This window comes from Octopus bimaculoides, chromosome 16 (assembly GCF_001194135.2).
Source record: "Octopus bimaculoides isolate UCB-OBI-ISO-001 chromosome 16, ASM119413v2, whole genome shotgun sequence".
In the NCBI taxonomy this organism is placed as follows: Eukaryota; Metazoa; Mollusca; class Cephalopoda; order Octopoda; family Octopodidae; genus Octopus; species Octopus bimaculoides.
In genome coordinates this window covers 38,185,407-38,198,386 of record NC_068996.1, presented here as the reverse complement: position 1 = coordinate 38,198,386, position 12,980 = coordinate 38,185,407, and the positions used below count along the sequence as shown (strand labels likewise).

At 35.3% G+C, this 12,980-nt stretch overlaps 1 protein-coding gene across 1 annotated transcript in view; it reads right to left on the bottom strand.

The window, feature by feature from the left end:
• The window catches only part of LOC106869514 (tudor domain-containing protein 3), a 65,586-nt gene that overhangs the window by 23,540 nt on the left and 29,066 nt on the right, over positions 1 to 12,980 (bottom strand). The window contains exons 6-9 of the mRNA XM_014915282.2: positions 9,716 to 9,818; positions 9,118 to 9,254; positions 5,126 to 5,357; positions 1,248 to 1,373 (exon numbers count right to left, since the gene is read on the bottom strand). Coding sequence (XP_014770768.1) covers positions 1,248 to 1,373; positions 5,126 to 5,357; positions 9,118 to 9,254; positions 9,716 to 9,818 — 598 coding nt within the window. The remainder of the gene's footprint in view (positions 1 to 1,247; positions 1,374 to 5,125; positions 5,358 to 9,117; positions 9,255 to 9,715; positions 9,819 to 12,980) is intronic.

The window sequence follows — 12,980 nt, the reverse complement described above, 5'->3', positions numbered from 1 at the left end:
GTAAAAGCACCCACTACACTCTCTGAGTGGTTGGCGTTAGGAAGGGCATCCAGCTGTAGAAACTCTGCCAAATTAGATTGGAGCCTGGTGTTGCCATCCGGTTTCACCAGTCCTCAGTCAAATCGTCCAACCGATGCTAGCATGGAAAGCGGACGTTAAACGATGATGATGATGATGATGATGATGATGATGAATAACATTTCATACTGTTGAAAGAGACAAGATTGGCATACACCAACTGGAGGATGCTTTCAAGGTCTTTCTGCTCATGGAGTCAGTGTGAATTGGCAGGCTGTACCTAGGTTGTGAATAGTTGATGAATGGTTAGGAAATTTTAGAGAAGAATGAAAGGTAGTGTCAGCTATGTAAGAATGTAGACAAGTAAACCATTGATCTATAGAAAGAAAAGCAGAGGGTAAAACTGAACCCTGGAAGACATCACAGTTGATAAAATGAAGAACAGAAAGAGCTCGGCCAACACATATGGCGATAGTGTGATCTGATGAGAAGTAACTAATCTAAGACAAGAGTAGAGCCCATAGGTATAAAAGTCTCTTGGGAGTTTTGTATGGCAGACATTATCAAAAGCTTTTGAGGACTACAACACTGATTTCACCAAGTTTCTCTTAGACAAGAACCCTTTTGTGGATGATGAAGAGAGTAGGTCACCAGTGAATTTGGTATTATAGAAACTGTAATGGTAGTCAGTAAGTTAGAGAGAAAGATACAAGTTGTCAGAAGGTGTTGTCAATGGCTGTTTCCGTTTCCTTAGAGATTTAACAGTGGCTGCAATAAGGCAATAGTTGGCAGGATAAAAGAGATGAGACATACTCTGAGTTTTTAAAGATCAGGGTAGATCCCTGAAGAGAGAGGTAGGAAATAAAAAGTTGGACTTTTGCGTGTTGCTAACAGATCAATATCCTATTGTTTCAGAACTGATGAAACTAGAAAATGAGAATTACAGAGACCTATCAGCCTTAAAAAGTTTGGGGGAAAAAATCAGATATGGCAGTGTCAAGATTCGGAAGCAAATAAAAGTAAATTGGATTCATTAAATTTTTAATAACTTGCTTATTTGCAACATAAATAACCAAATAGTTTTTGAAATAAAGATGAACAAAAATGACAAAAAGAAGGGGAAAAAAACAGTTTTTCTATCAACAATATGTAACAATAATGATGAAAAATTATTAATTGAAATTTTCATAATTTGTGATATAATAAGGACTGAAGTGAAACAAACTAACCTTCTTTTATAGGTATCTTAGTTTCTAGATAATCAAACAATGTAGCCGGACCCGATGGCCGACTAGGAACATCTTCATTTCCATTTTCTTTGTCTTCTTTATTCTTTCGGCCTTTTTTCTCTCGGCCTAAAAAGAAAGCAAATATAATCACAGAAGTTAGAAAATTGACTGTAATTAAAACAGGCAGTCTTATAATAATGATAATAATGATGATGATGATAATAAATGCCCTGATGCAGTACCAGGCAGTGGCTCTCATGGCTTCTGATCTTAACTGATTGGAAGTGTTATCATGTACATTGTCTTGCCTTGGTATAAAAGATGGGCTACAGCAAATATTCTGCTCAATACCACAGATTTGCTTGTCAGTTGCTTGGCCTTAACCAGTTGAGCATGTCCCTTGGTGACTGATGATATGTACATCTCTGATCACAACCTGAAGTAGTGAGGGAACAGCATAGCCATATGTTGAGAGGAATTCTTTGGGGTTTGAATAATTCACCTCTGGAAACATGGGTGTTTCCTTAAACAAACCTTATTCAGGGACATTTTGAGCAAGATGGACTACTCAACCTGAAGAAAATTCTAACTGGGTCCCACCTGTGAGGTCATGCGCTGTTTAACTTGATATGAGAACACCATGTCATGCACATATGGTTGTGATGCATGTGCCTGGTGTACCCTTATCAGACGGGTAGCCATGATGGGTATACTGGGCTTTGTATATTTTACTCCAGTGTCACTTTGATATCATGCACTACTTTCTCACTCAATAAAAATAATAACAGTAATAATAACAGTTTCTCACACAGACACAAAGCCACTTTCATTTAAAGTAATAGAGATAAATGCCAGTATAATAATATTGATGCTTGTTTTATTGAACAAGCAAGATGAAAGACAAAACTTGACCATAGTATGATTTGACCTTGGAGCATGGAGGAATATAAGTATATACTGTAAAGAATTTAGTGTACCATCCTACAAATAATTATTAAGTTATTCTTTAACTGAATAGTAGAAACATTATAACTTTGGATTAAATATCTTTCACTATTCATTTGTCTCTTAAGGTTTAAGTTTAATCCCATCAAGATGGCTAAGCCATATATTTTCTGTTTCATTAATAATGGTTCTTTGTAACATGCGTCTTGTACAATTGTTATATGTAAATTATTTTTATTATTAAGGTGAAGGTGCATGGCTTAATGGTTAGGGTATTTGGCTCACAATCATAAGGTTCTGAGTTCGATTCTTGATGGCATGTTGTGTCCTTGAGCAAGATACTTTATGTTATGTTGCTCCAGTCCACTCAGCTGGCAAAAATGAGTAATACTTGTATTTCAAAGGGCCAGCCTTATCATATTCTTTGTCATGCTGAGTCTCCCTGAGAACTACATTAATGGCATGCATGTCTGTGGAGTGCTCAGCTACTTGCAAGTTAATTTCACGAGCAGGCTGTTCCATTTATTGGAGCAATTGGAACCCTCATCATTGTAATCAACAGAGTTTCAGGAATTATTAAAATTGATAAACCAAAGTCAATTGGATCTTGGTTTCAAATTGCTAACATTATAATATCTTCATTTTTGTATCGAGTTTGCAAGATTCTTCTTGTGAACTCGTGTGTTGAAGAAAACTATGTCGAGTCTGGAGTGAGTCATATTGTCTTAATGCCTTATCTAACGCACTCACCAGTTCAATTTCCATTCATTTATTTAACAAACAGGATCAGCATCCAATGACAAGGTTGCAAAAGCAATGAAAATTTTGGAAGAAAAATATAAATAATGAGTCAAAATGAAACTGGTGAGTGTGGCTCTCCCCAAACAGAACATAATTATAATATCAATTAACCATTTTTGTTACCAACCAGCCCAAAGCTGCCTGATAATTTTTGGGGTTTATAAACTGACCAAAAATAACTTATTTATATTCAAATAAGAATTTCAAAGCAAATTTTGTTAGTACATTAGTGAAAATACATAGCCTCATTAAGTAAACAATTGTTATGAAGTGTTTGACATTGAGTCCCCCAATTTTTTTGATATTTTTCCAACATTATAATGGTTACATTTTCTGCAGCTTTTTACAACTGCAAAACTGAATACCAGTTTCACACTTACAAGTAATGATTCAGAATCTGAAGGATTTTTGAAAAATCAAATGAAATATACAAGCATAACTGTATGCATGATGGGGAATTGAATATTTTCATTTCTAATAATGAAAGTAATGATTCTGATGACAGCTCTGATAACAAAAGTGGTAAGTTTCTACCAGAAAGAGAATAGAGTAAGGATTTTCAAATTTTAAAAGTATTTTCATTACAAACCATATATAGTTTGTGGTCTCCTACATATCAGAAAGAAATTTGGGCATTTCTGAAATAAACATTATGTGCATTAGGAAGTGCTGTCCAGGATTACAAATTACTGGACCATTCAGTCAATGACCTGTATATTTTTAGTATTATGACATAGATGTGCTTTCTGAAATTATCTGAATGCTTGCACATATGAGACACTAGGAGTACAACAATAAGTAGGGAAAAAAATTATGATTACTTATTTAAATCTAGCTCTCTTCTTCAGTGTTTAAAGCACTTATAAAAGATATTACACAAATCAGAATGACGACTATCAACTGATGAAGATATGGAGTGATATAAAGGTCAAGTTTCTGACAGTATATGCCAGGTAAACCTGCAAAATAGGGCATCAAAGTTTGGAAAATATGTGAAGCAAATATGCCAGATATTGCTGTGGGTTTAATTTTTATATAGGAAAACAAAACAATAATGCAAGCCAGCATAGCCTAGAGTACAATGTGATTAGGAAATTAATACTTCCATACCATAACAAGGATCACATCTTCTTTTTTGACAGGTTTATCAGTTCAACCAAACATATGGCAGATTTAGAAGCAGCGAGAACAATGTAACTTGCAAGAGGTGAAATAATTGAATGGCAGAAAAATTTATTAATGATTACATACAAAGATTATACTCAATCACAGGTGAATGGAAAAGGCACATAATTGCGAACTGCGATCACAACAATTACAAATTCATTGATAAACCAAATGACTCAAATGATGCGTTATTACTTGGTTGATATACTAGGTAATAAATGGTGGTAGGTTGGTAAGTAGATAGGTAGGTATATTATTACGTACACATATATGTGTGTGTAATATGATTTTAAAGTACAATTTCAAATTAACCTTGTTCTATCTATTTATTCTAATTACCAGTAAATTTTAAATTACTTGTAAGATCAATGACAACTTTTAATTTATTTTTGTGACTCATTGTATTTGTGTCTGTTTATTTCATTTAGTTATGTGTGTGTATAGGAATATACTTTTTGATTGTCATGTGTATGTGAATTTATTTCATTTTGTACTTTCCTTTAATCATAAACTCCAGCATTTTTTCCGTTCAATTTTACATTTATATTACACTTGTTTTAAGTGCATTTATTAAAAATACACTAATTCACACAATTCTTCTATGTTACTATTTTGTTGTATTTCCAGAATATTTGCTAACTCATTTTCTATGAAAATACTTAAACAAAATTTTAATTATTTTAAATTTTTACTAAATTTACCTGTAAATAGAGACAATTTGAGACAAAATTATGTAACAAATTTAGAAATCTTCTTTTAAGCTAGTGTTTCAAAAACCACAATGTGTCAATAAATAAGTGAAAAAAGTTGAAGTTTTTTTATCAAACAAATTTAAATTCTTACTTATTTTAGAATTTAATTGAAACACATTGCAGAGTTAGAAATATATTAACAAAAGGGTCAATCCACTCCAAGACTTCACATAACTGCAAAAATATTCAAAAAAAATATATAATTTTATGTACCATGGAACTTTTCTGGTTTTTCACCACCCAGTTTTGCAGTGTTCTTTAATTGGCCTCCTGTAGAATTAGATAAATTCCCTCCTCTGCCATCTCTTCCACCAGGTCCAGATTTGCCAAGTAAAAAAACAATAGCTTGGTTCACATTGCCATTGTTTTGGCGTAAAGCTTGGCAAGCTTGTTCTGTAACAAAGCCCATCTCAACCAAGCGTGCCACATCTTTATCATTAAGAGCCTGAAATCAAATTTAAAATAAAGAGTATATTTGTTGCATGAGAAAACTCAAACAAATAAAATACACTACTGAAATGTATGGAAAAAGAAGAGAGATGAAATATTTTTAGGTTGAAAATTCCTGAAAGAAACCTTGTAATTTATCCCAAGGAGTGAGGATCAAAATAGTTTGATAAGTGCTATGCATGAGAGCTTCAGTCTATCAGTCATGTGTGTAACTTGGAAGCTGATAATGTGTATGTATTTGATCATCATTATTATCATTTTAATGTGCACTTTTCTATGCTCGCATGGGTCAGACCAATTTTCTAGAAGCAGATTTTCTATTGCCAGATGCCCATTCTGTTAACACCTTTCACCTGTTTTCTAAGCAAGATCCTCATGAACAACAAACAGCCTGAACACGACCATAAAACAGGATGGAATAAAAAAAAAAATACAGAAAGAAATAGCTGTTTTTAGACAAGGTAGGAGTGTAAGTCAGTTAATTTTTAATGCACAGAGGTGTAAATGTGAGGGTTGCCAATAATGACAAAGAGGAAGAGAAAAACGATAGATGTGTTGGACATGTTAATGATAAATTTCAAAACTGAGTAGAAACTGTTGCTGTAGGATATGGGTTCATCCGAGGAGGAGGACGAAGAGGACGAAGACGAAGAGGAGGAGGACGAAGACGAAGAGGAGGAGGACGAAGACGAAGAGGAAGGCAGCAGCAGCGATGACGACAACATACAGTAATCCATATAATGACAGCTCAATTCTGGTGATATTGGATAAACATCTGAGCTTCAAAAGGATCATGAGGTGGTTGGCATAACTGGAATACACTGTTGGTTTACTAATAGAACTCAGTAGAAAAGAAGGAGCAGTTAAAGGTACGGACAACATTGCCTGAATGGGAAAGGTTGGAAAAGTTTGTGATTGCAAGGAACGATCATATAAAGATTTTATATTCACAGTGAATGGGAATTATCAAAAGGAATCAAGAAGTGACAAGAGTTAAATGCCCCATCTGCTAGACTTAGAACATAAGCTAGCAATTAAACATGAAAATGCTATCCTCAGTTGCTAATGTAAGCTAGGTTGTTAACCATTGCTATGCTGCCAGTAAAAATATTTTTAAAGATGCACATACCTTCATAAATTGTTCACAGTGAAAGCCTTTTCTTAAAATGTGTTGTGTTGTCTTTATGTTGAGGGAAATACAGAAACACACACAAACAACCCCAACCCCCAAAAAATATTAGGTTGTGGAATTTTTAATTTTTGGTTTTAAATGATATATTTTCAAATTAATTTTTGTTAAATTACTTTGACTTTATATATCATTTTAAAGCCCGTTTTCCGCTCTATCTAATTGTGTTACTCTTTTCGAATAATTAGGCCATTTTTCCAGAACATTGAATACAACATGGGCAAAAAGCAAATTCACACAGTTTTCTTATTCCAGTTCAAGCTAGGTCGAAAAGCTGCTGAAATAGCTCGCAATATCAACAATGCATTTGACTCAGGAACCACTAATGAATGTACAGCACATTGGTGGTTCAAGAAATTTCGTACCAGTGACGAGAGCCTTGTAGATGATAAGCGTAGTGGTCAGCCATCGGATGTTGACAACGATCAACTAAGAGCCTTAGTCGAAGCCAATCCATGCACAACTGTTTGAGAGCTTGCTTCTGAATTAGACGTAACATATACGACAATTTCCAACCACTTGAAAGAGATTGGAAAATCAAAAATACTTGAGAAATTGAACAACAACTAAAAAAAACGCCGTTTTGAAGTGGTCTTCCCTTCTTTTACACAACAAGAACAACCCGTTTCTTGACTGGATTGTGACTTGCGATGAAAAGTGGATTCTTTACAACAACCAGCGACACTTGGCTTAGTGGTTGGACACTGAAGAAACTCCACAGCACTTTCCGAAGCCAAAGTTGCACCAAAAGAAGGTCATGGTGATTGTTTGGTAGTCTCCGGCTGGTTTCATCCATCACAGCTTTTTGGATCCAGGCGAAACCATTACGGTGGAGAAGTACTGTCAGCAAATGGATGAAATCCATGAGAAACTCCGACAACAACAGCCAGCATTGGTCAATATAAAAGGATCAATTCTTCTCCACGACAACACTCAGCCGCACGTCGCACAACTGACCCCGCAGAAGTTGAACGAATTGGGCGACGAAACTCTGCCTTATCCACCATACTCAACCGACCACCACTTTTTCAAGCATCTCGATAACTTCCTGCGTGAGAAATGCTTCAAAAACCAAGACGATGCCAAACATGCCTTCAATGACTTCATCATCACCAGAACGCAGAATTTTTACGTTACTGGCATAAATAAACTTGTTTCACATTGGCAAAAGTGTGTTGATTCTGATGGTATTTATTTCGATTAACAAAGTTTTGTTTGAGTTGAGATATGAGCATCTGAATTTAAAGGTTAAAAACTGTAAGAACTTCCTTGACAACCTAATAACTATATTGTATTATATACATACATACATACATACATATATATATACACACACACACACACATATATATACATACATATGTGCGTGTGTATGTGTGTATTGTGACTTTGTGTCTGTTTGTTTCCCACTATTGCTTGATAACTGGTGTTGCTGGGTTTACTTTGATGTAACTTGGCAGTTTGGTAAAAGAGGCCAATAAAAAAGTACCAGGCATAAAAAAGAAAGAACTGATGTCAATTTGATTAAAATTCTTCAGTGTGGTGTCCCAGTGTGGCTACAGTCTAATGACTGAAAAAGATAAAAGAATCAGTAAATTCTTTAGCAAAACCTAAGGGAGGTAACTCTTGTACGTCTCACAGTTGCTTTAGCTTCTAGAGATAGCAACCCAAATACTTTTAAATCAGATCCCAATGCTGAATGTTCAAGAACCAAATGAAGGGCAGATTTTCAATACTGGGATCATCCTGATTCCAAAACGGTATAATATGCCTATGTAGAGCAAATGTAGACTGAGATACAGGGTTCCCAGACAGACAGAAGTTCGCTTTTATTAATATAGAAGATTGCGCAAGACAAATTACGTTGGAGTCGCTTTCTGGCACAGCTTTATTTTGGGACCAGTAGCAATTTTTGTATCTAAGTGTTTAAATTGCATTTGCAGTATATTAAAAATAATTTTTTTATGCAGAGGACAGAATTAGCAAAATTTAACAGACTGATTTATAAACAGCAGAAGAAATAACAATTGAAAAATAACCACTAATATTTTATAATTCTAAGACAACTAAATATTCATACAAGAGAACCTACAGAAATAGGAATCATAGAAAAGGGCTGTGGTTGAGACTGACATCAATTAATTATTGCTTTATATAACAATAGCTCGGAGTAACATGCAATAACAATCAGTTTACAGAATGAGGGTTCATAAGTCATGAGAGTAAAGAATGAAACTTTACAGAAAAAAAAAAAATTATGTTCAAAAGAATAACAGTTCTAGACACAGTTGAAAAACTTAGATAAATTAAGCTTATTTTTAGTGGTTCTGGAAATTAAGCAATTTGTATGAAAAGTATTTATATAACTCAATGCTTCTTTCTTAATGCCTACTGTTCAGCTGTGATTTATCAGTGAGAGACTTATTTCTATACATGTTGCCTAAAATAATCCAACATTATAGCTTATAGTGTAATTTGAACTGATGATATTTGAGCATGGATCCTGACAATTCAATTTCAAAACTACCAAAGTGAATGAGAGAAGAAAAAGTAAGTCGAAGCATACTTGCTTGTTGCCACCAAAAGTTTTTATTTTCCCCTCTTCTTTTGCCTGAACAGCTTCTGCAATGGTAGCTTTCCGCTGATTTACAAATTCTTCACTCTCTTTCTTTTCTTTAGAAACTTCAAGAGATTTGAAATTATCTAAAAGCAATAAAATACAAAATAAACCATAAACTTTAAGTTTCCCTAAGATGATATTACCATCCTCAATTAAATCAACTTACACTGACTACCAATAAGGTTTATACACACAAAAAAAAATCAGGTCTGTGTTTACATTTCAGTTCTTTATTATTAAAGTGACTTCTTTCATTAGTAGTAGTAATAATGGAAACAAATGTTGAGCAGATTGTTATCCAAAAATAAGAAATATTTCAAACGTCAAGAAGAAAATATATAGAAACAGGAAATATTTGTCTTCATTTACTGAATGCATTATTTTCAAAACATGAAAAAAATTCTTGTCACTTTGAGCAATTGAACAGTAATTGGAGGCCACTCTTAACTGTATACTATATACATGTCGTACTACCATTGTCACAAGAATAAAGCTTTACATAGCAATAAAGTAATAAAATTATATAAATAAATTGGTAAGATACCTGTTCTGACAAGCTGTGATTTTGTCATTCTTGGGCCAAATGGTATAAAAGGTGGTGGACCACCTTCTGAAATGATGCCAGCTCGATGTTGCTTAGCCAGCCGCTGAAATTACATAAAATACAATCAATTCAGTGAATTCCACTACCTTTTCATACAAGGTAAATAACTCAATGCATATAAATTTGAATTCAGAATAGTGAAATACCAAACTAGATTCAGACTACTAAACTGTGCTCCAAACCAAATTATCTCAGTATAATGTCATATACAGACCAGGCAGCTAAACAGGGAGCAAATGGATAGGGCTTGTGGACAATTTTGTTGAACCAGTTAACCAAAGAGTTGAATATATAGATCCTTTCACCCATAAATATTTTTTTTTAAATAATATGTGCCTGTATGCATCTTTGTATATAACATTAGCATTTATAGATAATAGGCAACTGCTCTATAAAAACATCATTAAAATGTAATTTTTAGCAGATCTCCATTTAGTTGGAGGTCTGTTTTCATTTAATTGTGTATTTTATTTAACAGTGTATCATGCAGTGCATGTAAATAGGTCTGATTCTCTATTTTTGCTTCAAGTCCTGTGAGTGTCACCATGTCTCGTCTGCTTTTGATAGCTTGTTTTCATTGTGGTGGCTTGCTTAGAGTCATATACTAACAATGTATAGGGACTGATGATATAACATGCATAATGATATTGCTGAAAATCTCTAGCAAACTCTTCTTGCTTGTTATTTCTCTATAAAACACTAGACTAATTTTCTATATGGGAATGAATTGTTTCTTTACATTCTTCCAGTTACTGCCTACAATTCTATAGAGCAATTTCATGGTTTTATATTTCCTCAGATGTTTTGTATGTCTATTCAGAAGTATATATTATGATCTACAATATAAACATATACTACACATGACTAAAAACTGATATATATTGTGGCTAAGCATTTTAGATTATTCTGCCAAATGTAATGATTATTTATCTACATTGTTTTAAGTTAATCATGTATTATCTCATAACTCCAAGATTGCTTATTGTAGGGCAGGTATGAGAGGCTGGAGCTGGCTGATTTGAATATAAAACAAGTAGAATACAAAACATTAGGAAAGGCATCCAGCTGTAGAAACCATGCCAAAATAGACATGGAGCCTGGACAGCTCTCATCAAACCAGCCAACCCATGCCAGCATGGAAAACAGACATTAGATGATGATAATGGTGGTGATAATGGTGATGATGATGATGACCGGTTTAAACATAAAACAAAATATTAGATATTAAATGTTTTTGAGTGATGACAATAAATACAGTACATGGATGTGCGTGTGTTTTTAGACATTCTTAAATTCTTTCCACTCTGAAAGGCCTTGAAATTTTAGATAACAGCAGGGGCCTATATTTTATAGCGCAGCCACTTCCCAAAATCTAATTATTATATTTCACCTATATATCAATAAGTTATTTTAGTGGAATAAAGAAACAGTTAAATCTTCTACTACTATATTTCATCATCATCATCATTTAATGTCCATTCTCCATGTTGGCATGGGTTGTACAGTTTGACTGGGCTGGCACACTGGAAGGCTGCATCAGACTCTAGTCTGATGTGGCATAGTTTTCTATGGCTGGATGTCCTTCCTAACGTCAACCACTCTCAGAGTGTAATGGGTGCTTTTACGTGCCACTGGCACAGGTGCCATTTGTGTGACACCAAGGTGCGTTTACGTTCCACTGGCACAGACGCCAATTTGCGTGATACCAGTATCTGTCACGACTGCAACTTTGTTCGGCTTGATGGGTCTTCTTCTCAAGCTCGACATAATGCCAAAGATTCTGGTTATTGCCTCCATGAAGCCCAACACTTGAAAGGAACTCAGTCACTTTGCCTATGTGAGGCCCAACGCACAAAAGGAACTCAGCCACTTTGCCTCTGTGAACATTCAAAGGATGTTTTTTATATGCCACCAGCACGGGTGCACTTGGCTTGACAGGTCCTCTCAAGCACAACACATCACCAAAAGTCTTGGTCGCCAGTCATTGCCTCTGTGAGGCTCAAAGTTCGAAGATCATGCTTCACCACCTCATTCCATGTCTTCCTGGGTCTACTTCTACCGCAGGTTCCCTCCACAGTTAGAGATCGGCACTTCTTAACATAGCTGTCCATATGCATCACATGACCATACCAGCACAGTTATCTCTCTTGCACACCACATCTGATTCCTCTTATGCCTGACTTTTCTCCCAAGATGCTTACTCTCTGTTGCACATGCACATTGATAATGCACAGCCAGCAAAGCATACTGGCTTCATTACTTTCAGGTTTATCCTCAACTGTCATAGCTCATTTTCACTGCCATGCAGCATAGCTGTTCACATACAGGCATCAAACAATCTGCTTTTCACTCCGAGAGAAAGAGGCCCTTTGCTGCCAGCAGGGGTAGCTCTCTGAACTTTGCCCAGCCTAATCTCATTCTCAGAGCTACACTCTTGGAGCATCCACCTCCACTACTAACTTGGTCACCTAAATAACGGAAGCTGCCTACTGCCTCTCGCTTTTCCCCCCGTGACAGTTGATGGAGTCTATTTTCTGCATATTTCCAGCGCTTATTGTACCTGTGCACCTTCCACATACAAATTTCTAATTAAAATACTGTATGTTTCAATTAGCTATGTGTTTCAATTAAATTCCAGAAAACTATGAATTTAGACTGGTTTGGAAAATAGCTATGACTTTTATTAATATATTGAAGTACTTAAATGGCTCTTACATAAATTTATGGCAGAATTATTGTTTTCTCAAAACTAATTATATATAAAATCAGTTCTCTGCCATTGGTATGGAATACTTGAACTGGAATAAACAAAGGAGGTATTCTATGAATATGACTGAGTCCAAGATTGAAAAGGAATTTAGAAAAGAAATACTTTTCAAGTTTTCACTCTATTCTCTTTTGAGAATTAAATTGTTGCTGTTTTCAATACTGGTGTCATCATAATCATCATCATCATCGTTTAACGTCCGCTTTCCATGCTAGCATGGGTTGGACGGTTTGACTGAGGACTGGTGAAACCAGATGGCTACACCAGGCTCCAATCTGATTTGGCAGAGTTTCTACAGCTGGATGCCCTTCCTAACGCCAACCATTCAGAGAGTGTAGTGGGTGCTTTTACGTGTCACCCGCACGAAGGCCAGTCAGGCGGTACTGGCAACGGCCACGCTCAAAATGGTGCATTTTATGTGCCACCCACACAAGAGCC